This window comes from Tachyglossus aculeatus, chromosome 6 (assembly GCF_015852505.1).
Source record: "Tachyglossus aculeatus isolate mTacAcu1 chromosome 6, mTacAcu1.pri, whole genome shotgun sequence".
NCBI lineage: Eukaryota > Metazoa > Chordata > Mammalia > Monotremata > Tachyglossidae > Tachyglossus > Tachyglossus aculeatus.
Genome location: NC_052071.1, coordinates 4,385,236 through 4,401,483, shown reverse-complemented (window position 1 = coordinate 4,401,483; position 16,248 = coordinate 4,385,236). Strand labels below are relative to the sequence as shown.

Here is a 16,248-nt window from a genome sequence, read left to right as displayed (position 1 = left end):
GTAAGCGCTTCAATCCCACCCTTATCAATCGTATTTACTGAGGAGTGCTCACTGAGTGCAAAGCGCTGTACAAAGCGCTTGGGAGAGGGAAATAGAAGAATACTTATTATTGTTAGAGCCCAGCACGTAATAAGCGCTTAAATCCCGTCCTTATCATTCAATCTTATTTACTGAGGAGTGCTCACCAAGTGCAAAGCACTGTACGAAGCGCTTGGGAGAGGACAATAGAAGAATTCTTATTAGCATTAGAGCCCGGCACGTAATGAGCGCTTAAATCCCATCCTTATCATTCAATCTTATTTACTGAGGAGTGCTCACCGAGTGCAAAGCACTGTACGAAGCACTTGGGAGAGGACAATAGAAGAATACTTATTAGCGTTAGAGCCCGGCATGTAATAAGCGCTTAAATCCCATCCTTATCATTCAATCGTATTTACTGAGGAGTGCTCACCAAGTGCAGAGAGCTGTACAAAGCGCTTGGGAGAGGACAATAGAAGAATACTTATTATCGTTAGTGCCCGGCAAATAGTAAGCGCTTCAATCCCATCCTTATCATTCAATCGTATTTACTGAGGAGTGCTCACTGAGTGCAAAGCGCTGTACAAAGCGCTTGGGAGAGGACAAGAGAACGATACTTATTATCGTTAGTGTCCGACACGTAGTAAGCACTTAAATCCCATCCTTATCATTCAATCGGATTTACTGAGGAGTGCTCACCAAGTGCAAAGCACTGTACAAAGCGCTTGGGAGAGGACAATAATGATAATAATAATGGCGGCATTTATTAAGCGCTTACTATGTGCAAAGCACCGCTCTAAGCGCTAAGCCATTCTAAGCAATAGAAGAATAAGTATTATTATCGTTAGTGCCCGGCACATAGTAAGCGCTTAAATCCCGTCCCCATCATTCAATCGTATTTACTGAGGAGTGCTCACCGAGTGCAAAGCGCTGTCCAAAGCACTTGGGAGAGGACAATAATGATAATAATAATGGTGGCATTTATTAAGCGCTTACTATGTGGAAAGCACCGCTCTAAGCGCTAAGCCGTTCTAAGCAACAGAAGAATAATTATTATTATCGGTAGTGCCTGGCACGTAGTAAGCGCTCAAATCCCGTCCTTATCATTCAATTGTATTTACTGAGGAGTGCTCACCGAGTGCAAAGCGCTGTCCAAAGCGCTTGGGAGAGGACAATAATGATAATAATAATGATGGCATTTATTAAGCGCTTACTCTGTGCAAAGCACCGTTCTAAGCGCTGACGACAGAATACTTACTATCGTTAGTGCCCGGCTCGTAGCGAGTGCTTCTCGGATACGAAAAGACGGACCCACCGAGTCAAGATGAAGGAGGAGAGAGGAAACGGAGCGAGGTCCAGGGGGGGAGGCTCACCCTTATCTCCTGGTTGAGCTTGAAGACGGTGTGCTCCGTGGACTCCTTCAGCTTCAGGAGCTTGGCCTGGTCGCCCAATTTCTTCCTCAGCTCGCCCATCTGGCCCTCCAGCTCCAGGAGCCGCTTCCGACGGCGCTCGCTCAACCTGCGACCCCCCCAAACCCGGCGCTGAAGCCCACCCCGGACCCCCACGGCCGCCCCACGCCGGCCTCTATTTCTGGAGACCGCGAGCTCGCAGTGGGCGGGGATGGTCACTGGGTCCCCTCCCAAGCGCTTAGCACAGTGCTGTGCACACGGCGGGCGCTCCGTAAGTACGACTGAATGAATGAATAACGTGTAACCATTCCCCTCGAGACTGTCAGCTTGTGGTGGGCAGGGGATGCGTCTTTATTGTTCTGTTGTCCTCTCCCAAGCGCTCAGTAAATACGAACGAATCGTTCCCGCGGGGCCGTGACCGCGTGTGTGCCTTGGAGGGAGGGAGGGGTGCGTGCGTGCGAGCCATCTCACGCTCCCCCAGGGCGGGAAGAGGCGAGAGGTCGGAGGTCACGCGCCCCCGCCCCGGCTGGAAGGGGCCAGAGGTCAGAGGTCAGGGGTCGGCCCGCTCACTTGGCCTGGTTGGCGTCCTTCTTGGCCGAGTGAAGGGCGAGAAGCAGGTCCTCCTTCTCCTTCTGCAGGCTGGCCACCTCCGCCTCCAGGCTCTTCATGTTGTCCTGTGGGGGGGACGGGTCAAAGGTCACCGGCCGGGCGCCCCACGCCCGACCTGGCGGCCCGGGGGGCCGGGGGGCTTCACCTGGTACTGCGACTGGATGGGCTGGAGGCGGTGGTCGTTTTGGGTCATCTTCCGGGCCAGGGCCTCCTTGAGGGCCAAGGCTTGGTTGAGCTCGCCCAGCTCCTTGGACATCTGGGCTTGGCGCAGGGCGTGCTGGGTGGAGAAGGCGTCGGCACAGCCGCTGGCGTCCGGGGTGGCCCCCGCCTGCTGGGGGGGACGGCCGCGGATGAGGAGGACCCCCCCCCTACCCCCCGCAAGGACCCCCATCTATCCCCACCCCGTCACCCCAGCACTCCCATCTATCCCCCACCCGTTCCCATTTATCCCCACCATTCCCCCCCACCCCCCCGACCCCCATCTATCTCCGTCCCGCCCCCGGGGCCCCCCCATTTATCCCCACCATTCCCCCCCACCCCCAGACCCCCCATCTATCTCTGTCCCGCCCTTGGGACCCCCATTTATCCCCACCATTCCCCCGCACCCCCAGATCCCCATCTATCTCTGTCCCGCCCTTGGGACCCCCATTTATCCCCCCCATTCCCCCCCACCCCCAGACCCCCCATCTATCTCCGTCCCGCCCGCCGGGGCCCCCCATCTATCCCCACCATTCCCCCGCACCCCCAGACCCCCATCTATCTCCATCCCGCCCCCCAGGACCCCCATTTATCCCCACCATTCCCCCCCACCCCCAGACCCTCATCTATCTCTGTCCCGCCCCCTGGGGCCCCCCATTTATCCCCACCATTCCCCCCCACTCCCAGACCCCCATCTATCTCCATCCCGCCCCCCCTGGGACCCCCATTTATCCCCACCATTTCCCGCACCTCCAGACCCCCTTCTTTCTCCGTCCAGCCCCCCAGGACCCCCATCTATCTCCGTCCCGCAACCCGGGACCCCCATTTATCCCCACCGTTCCCCTGCCCCCCCAGGACCCCCATCTATCTCCATCCCGCCCCCCGGGCCCCCCATTTATCCCCACCATTCCCCCCCACCCCCAGACTCTCATCTATCTCTGTCCTGCCCCCTGGGGCCCCCCATTTATCCCTACCATTCCCCCCCCACTCCCAGACCCCCATCTATCTCCATCCCGCCCCCCTGGGACCCCCATTTATCTCCGCCATTCCCCGCACCTCCAGACCCCCTTCTTTCTCCGTCCAGCCCCCCAGGACCCCCATCTATCTCCGTCCCACCCCCCGGGACCCCCATTTATCCCCACCATTCCCCTGCCCCCCAGGACCCCCATCTATCTCCATCCCGTCCCCCGGGACCCCCATTTATCCCCACCATTCCCCCCCCCCCACCCCCAGGCCCCCATCTCCGTCTCACCCCCCAGAGCCCCCCACTTATCCCCACCATTGCCCCCCACTCCCAGACCCCCATCTATCTCCATCCCGCCCCCCTGGGACCCCCATTTATCCCCGCCATTCCCCGCACCTCCAGACCCCCTTCTTTCTCCGTCCATCCCCCCAGGACCCCCCCCATCTATCTCCATCCCGCCCCCCAGGACCCCCATTTATCCCCACCATTCCCCCCACCTCCAGACCCCCCATCTATCCCCATCCCGCCCCCCGGGACCCCCATTTACCTCCGCAGCCCCCGCCTTCAGACGTTCCCATCTATTCCCGGCCCGGCTGATTCCGAGCAAGACGTGGCCTGGTGGGCCTCAGCTCTGTCCGTGGGCACCACCCCCCCAATACCTCCCCACGCCCCTCTTGGGGGGGTCACCGGCCCCAGGGGCCCCCTACTCACGGGCTCCATCTCCCCAGCGGCATCGATGCCCGCTGCCACGCAGGTGGCCGTTTCGTCCTGCCGAGACAACGCGCTACGTCAGGCCCTGGGGGCGGACCAGCGGGGCTACTGACTGAGCGCCTCCCGGGGGCAGAGGCGCCGGGCTGGGCGTGGGCGGAAGAAACGGACACACGGGGGAACGGCGGTCCACGTCCAATAATAATAACGGCACCTCTCAAGCGCTTACTATATAGAACAGCGCTTTGCACATAGTAGGCGCTTAACAAATACCGCCGTTATTACATGCCAGGCACTGCACTAAGCACTGCGGTGGATCCGACCGAATCGGATTGGACGTAGTCCCCGTCCCACAGTCTTCCTCCCCGTTTCCTAAGCGCTGGGGTGGATCCAACCCAATCGGATTGGACGTAGTCCCCGTCCCACAGTCTTCATCCCCATTTTCCAGATGAGGGAACGGAGGCCCAGAGAAGTGAAGGGACTGGGCCGAGGTCACACGGCAGACAAGGGGCGGAGCCGGGATTCGAACCCAGGTCCTTCGGACTCCCAGGCCCGGAGTCTACCCACTAGGCCGTGCTATTGCAGGGACTGAACAGGGGATGACAATAATAATAATAATAATGATGGCACAGTCCCTTTTAGACTGTGACCCTTTTAGACTGCGAGCCCACTGTTGGGTAGGGACTGTCTCTGTATGTTGCCAATTTGTACTTCCCAAGCGCTTAGTACAGTGCTCGGCACATAGTAAGCGCTCAATAAATACGATTGATGATGATGATGATGTTAAGCGCTAACTATGAGCCAAGCACTGTTCTAAGCGCTGGGGGGGGATACAAGGCGATTAGGATGTCCCACGGGGGGCTCACAGTCTTCACCCCCATTTGACAGATGAGGGAACTGAGGCCCAGAGAAGTGACCCGCCCAAGGTCACACAGCTAAGTGGCGGAGGCGGGATTAGAACCCATGACCTCTGACTTTCCAAGCCCCGGCTCTTTCCACTGAGCCACGCTGCTTCTCAGAACAGAGCCACTTACCTAGGAAGCGCCTAAATGCCACGGTTTTATTACCACTCGCTGTGGCCGGGGACCGCGGCCGGTTCCTGTCCTTCCGTCCTCTCCCGAGCGCTTAGTACACTTCTCTGCACCCGGTAAGGGCTCGATAAATATGATCGACTAACTGTGGTTTACATTTTTCCGTTCACGTCGGCCTCCCCCCACCTAGACCGTCGGCTCCTTGAGGGCCGGAAATGCCTATCGTTTCACCGTCCTCTCCCGGGCGCCCAGCCCAGTGGCCCGCGCACGGTGGGCGCTCAGTAAATAGGACGGACTGCCTCTCACCGAGAGCTGCGTGATGAGTTGCTGCAAGTCCCGTATCACCTCCACCTCCTCTCTCAGTTCCCCGTCGGCCGACGTCTCCGCCAGCTTCTGCAGGTCCAGTTTGCACCTGGAGGGTGGACAGGAAAATGAGGACGATGGTATCTGTGAAGCGCTTACTACGTGTGCCAAGCACCTTTCTGAGCGCCCGGGGGAGATACAAGGTCATCGGGCTCTCCAAAGAGAACGGGCTTTGGAGTCAGAGGTCACGGGTTCAAATCCCGGCTCCGCCACTTGTCGGCTGTGGGACTTTGGGCAAGCCGCTTCACTTCTCTGGGCCTCAGTACCTCATCTGGAAAATGGGGATGAAGACTGCGAGCCCCCCGTGGGACAACCTGATCACCTTGTGACCCCCCCGGCGCTTAGAACGGTGCTTTGCACATAGTAAGCGCTTAATAAATGCCATCATTATTATTATTATCAGGTTGTCCCCCATGGGGCTCACAGTCTTCATCCCCATTTGACAGATGAGGGAACCAAGAAGTGAAGCGGCTTGGCGGAGGTCACGAAGAGGGGGCGGGATTAGAACTCACATCCTCCGGCTCCCAAGCCTGGGCTCTACCCACTAAGCCGCGCTGCTTCTTTTGGGGTGTTTACGTGACTGAGCCCCCTTTTCCCTCTCAATCAATCAATCAATCGTATTTATTGAGCGCTTACTGTGTGCAGAGCACTGTACTAAGCGCTTGGGAAGTACAAGTTGGCAACATATAGAGACGGTCCCTACCCAACAGTGGGTTCACAGTCTAAAAGTGTCTCCTCCTCTCCATCCGCCCCGTGCCCTACCTCCTTCCCCTCCCAACAGCACCTGTATAGATGTTTGTCCAGATTGATTACTCTATTTATTTTACTTGTCCATATTTACTAGTCTATTTATTTTGTTAATCACGTGCATCTAGCTTTAATTCGATTTATTCTGACGACTTGACACCCGTCCACATGTTCTGTTTTGTCGTCGGTCTCCCCCTTCTAGCCTGTGAGCCCGTCGTCGGGTAGGGACCCTCTCTATATGTTGCCGACTTGTCCTTCCCAAGCGCTTAGTACAGTGCTCTGCACGCAGGAAGCGCTCAATAAATACGATTGAATGAATGAATGAATGTCGCCAGGCCCTTCCCCTTTATTTCGAACAACATGAGACCCCCCACCACACCTTCTCCCTCTTCCCCCGGAGCCGGGGACTGGGCCTAATTTCCTAGTGCTCCACACCACCACTGTTCATTCATTCAGTTGTATTTATTGAGCGCTTACCGTGTGGTAAGCACTGTACTAAGTGCCTGGGAGACTCTGATACAACAATAAACAGACACATTCCCTGTCCACAATGCCATCACCAGTACTACCTCCACCACTCCCAGAAAGGGTAAAAAGTAATAATACTACTACTAATAATAGTATTTCTGAAGCGCTTACTATAATAATAATAATAGCATTTATTAAGCACTTACTATGTGCAAAGCACTGTTCTAAGCGCTGGGGAGGTTACCAGGTGATCGGGTTGTCCCACGGGGGTGCTCACAGTCAAAATCCTCATTTTCCAGATGAGGGAACTGAGGCCCAGTGAAGTGACTTGCCCAAAGTCACCCAGCTGACAAGTGGCGGAGCCGGGATTTGAACCCATGACCTCTGACTCCAAAGCCCGGGCTCTTTTCCACTGAGCCACGCTGCTTCTCCGTGTGGCTACTACGTGCCAAACACTGTTCTAAGCGCTGGAAACTTACGCGGCGTGCTGTTTCAGTCCCTCCAACTTGGCGTTCATTTTGTCATTTGCCTGTTCAGTCTGGAACAAAGGAAAGAAGGCCTCCCGTCAGCACGGGGCTTCACCGATCGATCCGTCTATCGACCAGGGCTATTTATTGAGTGCTTATTACGTGCAGAGCACTGTTCTAAGCGCTTGGGAGAGAACAACAGAATTAGCGTTCCCTGCCTATACTACTGATAATAACTGTGGCATTTGTAAGCGCTTACTACGTGGCAGGCACTGGACTAAGGGCTTGGGGTGGATACGAGCAAATCAGGCTGGGCTCAGTCCCTGTCCCACGTGGGGCTCATGGTCTCAATCCCCATTTCGCAGATGAGGGACCAGACAGAAATGACTTGCCCAAGGTCACTCGGGAGACAAGTGATGCTTAATCCAGTGCTCTGCATCTAATATGTGCTCAGTCAATACCACTGATTGATCGACTGAAGGAGAGAAAGGGGAGTAAGAGGAGATGGAGGAGGAGGAGGAGAAGCAGAGGGAGGAGGAGGAGGAAAAGGAGGAAAGGGAGGAGGAGGAGGAGGAGGAGGAGAGGAGGAAGGGAGGAAAAGGAGGAGAAGAAGGAGGAGGAAAAGAAGGAGGAGAAGAAAATGAGGAGGAGGAGGAGGAGGAGAAGGAGGAGAAGAAAAGGAGGAGGAGGAGAGGAAGAAGAAGAGAAGAAAAGGAGGAGGAGGAAAAGGAGGAGGCGGTAGAGGAGAAGAAAAGGAGGAGGAGGAGGAGGAAAAGAAGAAGAAAAGGAGGAGGAGGAGGAGGAAAAGAAGAAGAAAAGGAGGAGGAGAAAAAGAAGGAGAAAAAAAGGAGGAGGAGGACGAAGAAGATGAGCAGAAGAAAAGGAGGATGAGGAGGTGAAGAAAAGGAGGAGGAGGAGGAGAAAAGGAGGAGGAGGAGGACAAGAGGAGGAGGAGAAAAGGAGGAGGAGGAGGAGAAAAGGAGGAGGAGGAGGAGGAAAGGAGGAGGAGAAAAGGAGGAGCAGGAGGAGAGGAGGAGGAGGAGGAGAAAAGGAGGAGGAGGAGGAGAAAAGGAGGAGGAGGAGGAGGAGAAAAGGAGGAGGAGGAGGAAAAGGAAGAGGAGGAGGAGGGGGAGGAGAAGGAAGAGGAGGAGAAGAAGAAAATGAGGAGGAGGAGGAAGAGGAGAAGAAAAGGAAGAGGAGGAGGTGGAGAGGAGGAGGAAAAGAAAGAAGAAAAGGAGGAGGAGGAGAAGAGGAGGAAAAGGAGGAGGAGGAGAAGAAGAAAATTAGAAGGAGGAGGAGGAAAAGAAGGAGGAGGAGGACGAGGAGGAGAAAGAGCAGGAGGAGAAGGAGGAGGAGAAGGAGGAGGAGGAGGAGGAGGAGGAGGAGGAGGAGGAGAAGGAGAAGGAGGAGGAGGAGAAGGAGGAGGAGGAGAAGGAGGAGGAGGAGAAGGAGGAGGAGGAGAAGGAGGAGGAGGAGGAGGAGGAGAAGGAGGAGAAGAGGAGGAGGAGAAGAGGAGGAGGAGGAAAAGGAGGAAGAGGAAAAGGAGGAGGAGGAAAAGGAGGAGGAGGAAAAGGAGAAGAAGAAAAGGAGGAGGAGGAGAGGAGGAAAAGAAGGAGGAGGAGGAAAAGGAGGAGAAAAGGAGGAGGAGGAGGAGAAGGAGGAGGAGACGGAGGAGGAGAAGGAGGAGGAGAAGGAGGAGGAGAAGGAGGAGGAGGAGAAGGAGGAGGAGAAGGAGGAGGAGAAGGAGGAGGAGGAGAAGGAGGAGGAGAAGGAGGAGGAGAAGGAGGAGGAGGAGGAGGAGGAGAAGGAGGAGAAGAGGAGGAGAAGAGGAGGAGAAGAGGAGGAGAAGAGGAGGAGAAGAGGAGGAGGAGGAGGAAAAGGAGGAAGAGGAAAAGGAGGAGGAGGAAAAGGAGGAGGAAAAGGTGGAGGAAAAGGAGGAGGAGGAGAAGGAGGAGAAGAAGAAAAGGAGGAGGAGGAGGAGAAAAGGAGGAGGAGAGGAGGAGGAAAAGGAAGAGGAGAGGAGGAAAAGGAGGAGGAGGAAAAGGAGGAAGAGGAAAAGGAGGAAGAGGAAAAGGAGGAGAAGAAGGAGGAGAAGAAAAGAAGAAGGAGGAGAGGAGGAGGAGGAAAAGGAGGAGAAAGAGGAGGAGGAGGAGAAGGAGGAGGAGGAGAGGAGGAGGTGGAGAGGAGGATGAAAAGGAAGGAGGAAGAGAAGGAAGAGGAGGAGAAGAAAAGGAGGAGGAAGAGGAAGAGGAGGAGAAGAAAAGGAGAGGGAGGAGGAAAAGGAGGAGGAGGAGGAGAAGAAGGAAGAGGAGAAGAAAAGGAAGAGGAGGAGGTGGAGAGGAGGAGGAAAAGAAAGAAGAAAAGGAGGAGGAGGAGAAGAGGAGGAGGAAAAGGAGGAGGAGGAGAAGGAGGAGGAGGAGAAGAAAATTAGAAGGAGGAGGAGGAAAAGAAGGAGGAGGAGAAGGAGGAGGAGAAAGAGCAAGAGGAGAAGAAGGAAGAGGAGAAGAAAAGGAAGAGGAGGAGGTGGAGAGGAGGAGGAAAAGAAAGAAGAAAAGGAGGAGGAGGAGAAGAGGAGGAGGAAAAGGAGGAGGAGGAGAAGGAGGAGGAGGAAAAGAAGGAGGAGGAGGATGAGGAGGAGAAAGAGCAGGAGGAGGAGAAGGAGGAGGAGACGGAGGAGGAGAAGGAGGAGGAGGAGAAGGAGGAGGAGAAGGAGGAGGAGGAGGAGGAGAAGGAGGAGGAGGAGAAGGAGGAGAAGGAGAAGGAGGAGAAGGAGGAGGAGGAGAAGGAGGAGGAGGAGAAGGAGGAGGAGAAGGAGGAGGAGGAGAAGAGGAGAAGAGGAGGAGAAGAGGAGGAGAAGAGGAGGAGAAGAGGAGGAGGAGAAGAGGAGGAGAAGAGGAGGAGAAGGAAAAGGAGGAAGAGGAAAAGGAGGAGGAGGAAAAGGAGGAGGAGAAGAAAAGAAGGAGGAGGAGAGGAGGAAAAGAAGGAGAAAGCAGGAGGAGGAGGAGAAGGAGGAGAAGAAGAAAAGGAGGAGGAGGAGGAGAAAAGGAGGAGCAGGAGGAGAGGAGGAGGAAAAGGAGGAAGAGGAAAAGGAGGAGAAGAAGGAGGAGAAGAAAAGAAGAAGGAGGAGGAGGAGGAGGAGAGGAGCAGGAGGAAAAGGAGGAGGAGGAGGAAAAGGAGGAGAAAGAGCAGGAGAAGAAGGAAGAGGAGAAGAAAAGGAAGAGGAGGAGGTGGAGAGGAGGAGGAAAAGAAAGAAGAAAAGGAGGAGGAGGAGAAGAGGAGGAGGAAAAGGAGGAGGAGGAGAAGGAGGAGGAGAAGAAGAAAATTAGGAGGAGGAGGAAAAGAAGGAGGAGGAGGAGGAGAAAGAGCAGGAGGAGGAGAAGGAGGAGGAGAAGGAGGAGAAGGAGGAGGAGGAGAAGGAGGAGGAGAAGGAGGAGGAGAAGGAGGAGGAGGAGAAGGAGGAGGAGGAGAAGAGGAGGAGAAGAGGAGGAGGAGAAGAGGAGGAGAAGAGGAGGAGAAGAGGAGGAGAAGAGGAGGAGAAGAGGAGGAGGAGAAGAGGAGGAGAAGAGGAGGAGAAGAGGAGGAGAAGGAAAAGGAGGAAGAGGAAAAGAAGGAGGAGGAGGAAAAGGAGGAGAAAGCAGGAGGAGGAGGAGAAGGAGGAGAAGAAGAAGAAAAGGAGGAGGAGGAGGAGAAAAGGAGGAGCAGGAGGAGAGGAGGAGGAAAAGGAAGAGGAGAAGGAGGAAAAGGAGGAGGAGGAAAAGGAGGAAGAGGAAAAGGAGGAGAAGAAGGAGGAGACGAAAAGAAGAAGGAGGAGGAGGAGGAGGAGAGGAGCAGGAGGAAGAGGAAAAGGAGGAGAAAGAGGAGGAGGAGGAGGAGAAGGAGGAGGAGGAGAGGAGGAGGAAAAGGAAGAGGAGGAAGAGAAGGAAGAGGAGGAGAAGAAAAGGAGAGGGAGGAGGAAAAGGAGGAGGAGGAGGAGGAGAAGAAGGAGGAGGAAGAGGAGGAGGAGAAGGAGGAAAAGGAGGAAAAGGAGAGGGAGGAAACGGAGGAGGAGGAAACGGAGGAGGAGGAGAAGAAGAGGAGAAGGAGAAGAAGAAGAGGAGGAGGAGGACGAGAAGAGGAGGAGGAGGAGGAGAGGAAGAGGAAAAGGAGGAGGAGGAAAAGGAGGAGAAGAAGAAAAGAAGGAGGAGGAGAGGAGGAAAAGAAGGAGGAGGTGAAAGCAGGAGGAGAAGAAGGAGGAGAAGAAGAAAAGGAGGAGGAGGAGGAGAAAAGGAGGAGGAGGAGGAGGAGAGGAGGAAAAGGAAGAGGAGAAGGAGGAAAAGGAGGAGGAGGAAAAGGAGGAGGAGGAGAAGGAGAAGGAGGAGAAGAGGAGGAGGAAAAGGAGGACGAGAAGGAGGAAGAGGAGGAGGAGGGGAAAAGGAGGAGGAGAAGAAAAGGAGGAAAGGAAGAGAAGAAGAAAAGGGGGAGGAGGAGAAGAAAATAAGGAGGAGGAGAAGAAAATAAGGAGGAGGAGAAGAAAATAAGGAGGAGGAGAAGGAGGAAAAGGAGGAGGAGGAAAAGGAGGAGGAGGAGAAGGAGGAGAAGAGAAGGAGGAAAAGGAGGACGAGAAGGAGGAAGAGGAGAAGGAGGGGAAAAGGAGGAGGAGAAGAGAAGGAGGAAAGGAAGAGAAGAAGAAAAGAAGGGGGAGGAGGAGAAGAAAATAAGGAGGAGGAGAAGGAGGAGGAGGAGGAGGAAAAGGAGGAGAAGAAAATGAGTAGGAGGAGGAGAGGAGGAGGAGGAGGAGAAGGAAGAGGAGGAGGAGGAAAAGGAGGAGAAGAAAATGAGTAGGAGGAGGAGAGGAGGAGGAGGAGGAGAAGGAAGAGGAGGAGGAGGAAAAGGAGGAGGAGGAAAGGAGGAAAAGAAGGCAGAGGAAGAGGAGAAGGAGGATTAGGAAGAAAAGGAGGAGGAGGAGGAAAAGGAGGAGGAGAAGGAGGAGGAAAAGAAGGCGGAGGAAAAGGAGGAGGAGGAAAAGGAGGAGGAGGAAAAGGAGGAAAAGAAGGCAGAGGAAGAGGAGAAGGAGGATAAGGAAGAAAAGGAGGAGGAGGAAAAGGAGGAGGAGAAGGAGGAGGAAAAGAAGGCAGAGGAAGAGGAGGAGGAGGAAAAGGAGGAGGAGGAAGAAGGAGAAGAAAATGAGGAGGAGGAGAGGAAGAGAAGAAAAGGAGGAGGAGGAGGAGGAGAAGAGGAGGAGGAGGAGAAGAATGAGGAGGAAGAGGAGGAGGAGGAAGAGTAGAAGAAGGAGGAGGAAGAAGAGGAGAAGGAGGAAAAGAAGAAGGAGGAGGAGGCAAAGGAGGAGAAGAAAGAGGGGGGTGAGGAGAAGGAGGAGAAGAAGAAAAGGAGGAAGAGGAGGAGGATGAAAAGGAGGAGGAAGAGGAGGAGGAGGGGAAAGGAGGAGGAGAAAAGGAGAAGAGGAGGAGGAGGAGAAGAAAAGGAGGAGGAGGACGTGGAGGCGGAGGAGGAAAAGGAGGAGGAGAAAGAGTAGGAGGAGGAGGAGGAGGAAAAGGAGGAGGAGGAGGAGGAGGAAAAGGAGGAGGAGAAGAAGAGGAGGAGGAGGAGAGGAAGAGGAGAAGAAGAGGCAGAGGAGAAGAGGAGGAGAAGAAAGAGGAGGAAGAGGAAAAGGAGGAGGAGAATGAGGAGGAAAAGAAGGCAGAGGAAGAGGAGGAGGAGGAAAAGGAGGAGGAGGAGAAGAAGGAAAAGAAGGAGGAGGAAGAGGAGAAGGAGGAGGAAGGAGGAGGAGGAAAGGAGGAGGAAGAGGAGGAGAAGGAGAAGAGAAGGAGATGAAGAAGGAGGAAGCAAAGATGGAGGAGGAAGAGGAGGAGGAGAAGAGGAGGAGGAGGAGGAGAAGGAGGAGGAGAAGAAAAGGAGGAGGAGGAGAAGAGGAGAAGGAGGAGAAGAAGAAAAGGAGGAGGAAAAGGCAGAGGAGGAAGAGGAGGAGGAGGAAGAGGCGGAGGAGAAGGAGGAGGAGGAGGAAGAGGAGAAGGTGGAGGAGGAGGAGAAAATGAAGAGGAGGAGAAGGAGGAGGAGGAGGAAGAGAAGGAGGAGGAGAAGAAAAGGAGGAGGAGGAGGAGGAGGAGAAGAGAAGGAGGAGAAGAAGAAAAGGAGGAGGAAAAGGCGGAGGAGTAAGAGGCGGAGGAGGAAGAGGCGGAGGAGGAAGAGGCGGAGGAGGAGGAAGAGGAGAAGAGGAGGAGGAAAAGGAGGAGGAGAATGAGGAGGAAGAGGAGGAGAAGAAAATGAGGACGAGGAGGAGAAGAAAATGAGGAAGAGGAGGAGAAGAAAATGAGGAAGAGGAGGAGAAGGAGGAGGAGGAGGAGGAGGAGGAGGAGAAGGAGGAGAAGAAAAGGAGGAAAAAAGGAGAAGGAGGAGAAGAAGAAAAGGAGGAGGAAAAGGTGGAGGAGGAAGAAGCGGAGGAGGAGGAAGAGAAGAAGGTGGAGGAGGAGGAGGAGGAGGAAGAAAAGGAGGGGGAGGAGGGGAAGGAGGGGGAGAAGGAAGAGGAGGAGGAGGAGAAGAAAAGAAGGAGGAAAAGGAGGAGGAGAAGAAGGAGGAGGAGGAGGAGAAGAAAAGGAGGAGAAGAGAAGGAGGAAGAGAAGGAGGAGGAGAAGGAGGAGGAGAGGAGGAGGAAGAGAATAAAAGGAGGAGGAGGAGGAGGAGAGGAGGAGGAGAAGGAGAGGAGAAGGAAGAGGTGGAGGAGGAAAAGGAGGAGCAGAGGAGGAGATGGAGAACGAGGAGGAGGAGAATGAAGAGGAGGAGGATGAGGAGGAGAAGGAAGAGGAAAAGAAGGAGGAGGAGGAAGAGGAGGAGGAGGAAGAAGAGGAGCAAGAGGAGAAGGAAAGGGAGGAGGAGGAAGAGGAGGAGAAGGAGGAAGAGGAAGAGGAGGAGAAGGAGGAGGAGGAAGAGGAGGAGAAGGAGGAGGAGGAAGAGGAGGAGGAGGAGAGGAGGAGGAGGAGGAGAAGAGGAGGAGGAGGAGAAGAAGAAGAAGAAAAGGAGGAGGAGGAGAATCGTGGTATTTCTTAAGCGCTTACAATGTGGCAGGCACTGTACTAAATGCTGGGGTGGATACAAGCCAATCGGGTCGGACACAGTCCCTGTCCCACATGGGGCTCCAGAATTCATCCCCATTTTATAGTTGAGGTAACTATAAAGGAGGAGGAAAAGGAGGGGGAGAAGGAGGAGGAGAAGGAGAAGAAAAGGAGGAGGAGGAGGAGAAGAGGAGGAGGAAAAGGAGGAGGAGGCCCAAGGAAGTGAAGTGACACTCATTCATTCAGTCTTATTTACTGAGCACTTACTGTGCGCAAGGCACTGTACTAAGTGCTTGGGAAGGTAAAATATACCAGACACATTCCCTGCCCACAGTGAGCTCACCGTATGGGAGCAGCAGACATTAATATACATATAGAAATAAATCACATATATATATATTATACAAAAAGAGAGAGAGATACAGACACACACAAATGTACTGTGGGGCTGGGAGGGAGGATGAATGGAGGAAGTCAGGGAGCCGCAGAAGGGAGTGGGAGAAGAGGAAAAGTGGGGGGCTTAGTCAGGGAAGGCCTCCTGGAGGAGATGGGACTTCAATAAGGCTTTGAAGGGATGGGGGGGGAGTGACTGTCTGTGGGATTTGAGGAGAGAGGGCATTCCAGGCCAGAGGCAGGAATGTGGGCGAGAGGTCAGTGGAGAGAGACGAGATGGAGGCCCGGTGAGAAGGTTGGCGTGAGAGGAACAAAGTGTGCGGCTGGGCTGGAGGAGAGTGGTGAGGTAGGAGAGGGCGACCTGACTGAGCGCTTTAAATAATAATAATAATAATGATAGCATTTGTTAAGCGCTTACTATGTGCCAAGCACTGTTCTAAGTACTGAGGAGGTTACCAGGTGATCAGGTGGTGCCACGGGGTGCTCACAGTCTTCACCCCATTTTACAGATGAGGGAACTGAGGCCCAGAGAAGTGAAGTGACTTGCCCAAAGTCACACAGCTGACACTTGGCAGAGCCGGGATTGGAACCCATGACCTCTGACCCCAAAGCCCGGGCTCTTTCCACTGAGCCACGCTGCTTCTCTAAGTAGTATTGGTAGTAGTCGTGGTAACAGTGGCACCTTTAAAGCCAAAGGTGAGGAGTGTTTGTTTGCTGAGGAGGTGGATGGGCGACCGCTGGAGGGTCTTGAAAAGCGGGGAAACACCGTTTGAAAGTTTCTGAAGGAAAACGAGGCAGGCAGCAGAGTGAAGTCTGGACCAGAATGAGGAGGATGAGCCCGCTGTTGGGTAGGGACCGTCTCTAGATGTTGCCAACTTGTACTTCCCAAGAGCTTAGTCTAGTGCTCTGCACACAGTAAGCGCTCAATAAATACGATTGAATGAATGAATGAATGAGGGAAAGGAGGCAGGGAGGTCGGCGAGGAGAAGGGCTTGGATTAACGTGGGAGCGGTTTGGATGGAGAGGGAGGGGCCGGTTTGGATTTAACGCTGGCCTGAATATGTGGGTTGGATGAGAGAAAGGAGTCAAGGAGAAGGCTGAGGTTTCGGGCTTGCGAGGCAGGAAGGATGGCGGTGCCGTCTACAGGGATGGGAAAGTCAGGAAAGGACGGGGTTGGGGTGGGAAGATAAGAAGTTCGGTTTTAGACGCGTTCGGTTTGAGGTGACGGGAGGACGGCCAAGTAGAGCTGTCGTGAAGGCAGGAGGAGACGCGAGACGGCAGAGAGGGAGAGCGGGGCTGGAGGTGGAGATTCGGGAATCGTCCGCGTAGAGGTGGGAGTCGAAGCCGTGGGAGCGGATGAGTTCTCCGAGGGAGACGGAAGAGGGAAGGGGAGCCGGGACTGAGCCCCGAGGGACCCCCACGGTCGGGGGGTGGGAGGCCGAGGAGGAAACGGCGAAGGAGCCGGAGAAGCGGGAGAGGACGGGGCGGGCGAAGCCGAGGTGGGCCGCGGGGCGGAAGGAGGCCAGGAGGCCGGAGAAGATCGGGCCGGATCGATCGTGGGAGACGTGGCCCATCGTCCGGCCCTGGAGGGGGGTCCCGGGGTCGGGGGGCGTCCTCACCAAGATGATCCTCTCTAGCATCTGGGCAGTCTGCCCGGCGGCCTCGCTCAGTCCCCGGCTCAGCTGCTCGTTCTCCTCGCTCAGGCACCGGTTCCTCTCCATCAGCGACTGCAGGTTCTCCGACGGGGCTTCACTGACAACGGAAACCGCAGTGAGGGGGAGGCTGGGAGGTCGGGGGACCCCCGCCCGGCCCCCCGACTCATTCACT

The 16,248-nt window shown here is 55.0% G+C and overlaps 1 protein-coding gene across 2 annotated transcripts in view; it reads right to left on the bottom strand.

The window, feature by feature from the left end:
• The window catches only part of KIF4A (kinesin family member 4A), a 75,375-nt gene that overhangs the window by 29,844 nt on the left and 29,283 nt on the right, over positions 1-16,248 (bottom strand). For both annotated transcript variants that reach the window (XR_005451586.1, XM_038747981.1), the window contains exons 10-16: positions 16,041-16,173; positions 6,995-7,053; positions 5,244-5,349; positions 3,910-3,966; positions 2,182-2,364; positions 1,998-2,101; positions 1,392-1,536 (exon numbers count right to left, since the gene is read on the bottom strand). Coding sequence is in view for 1 of the 2 variants with exons in the window: in XM_038747981.1 (XP_038603909.1) it covers positions 1,392-1,536; positions 1,998-2,101; positions 2,182-2,364; positions 3,910-3,966; positions 5,244-5,349; positions 6,995-7,053; positions 16,041-16,173 (787 nt within the window). In the remaining variant the exon portion in view is untranslated. The remainder of the gene's footprint in view (positions 1-1,391; positions 1,537-1,997; positions 2,102-2,181; positions 2,365-3,909; positions 3,967-5,243; positions 5,350-6,994; positions 7,054-16,040; positions 16,174-16,248) is intronic.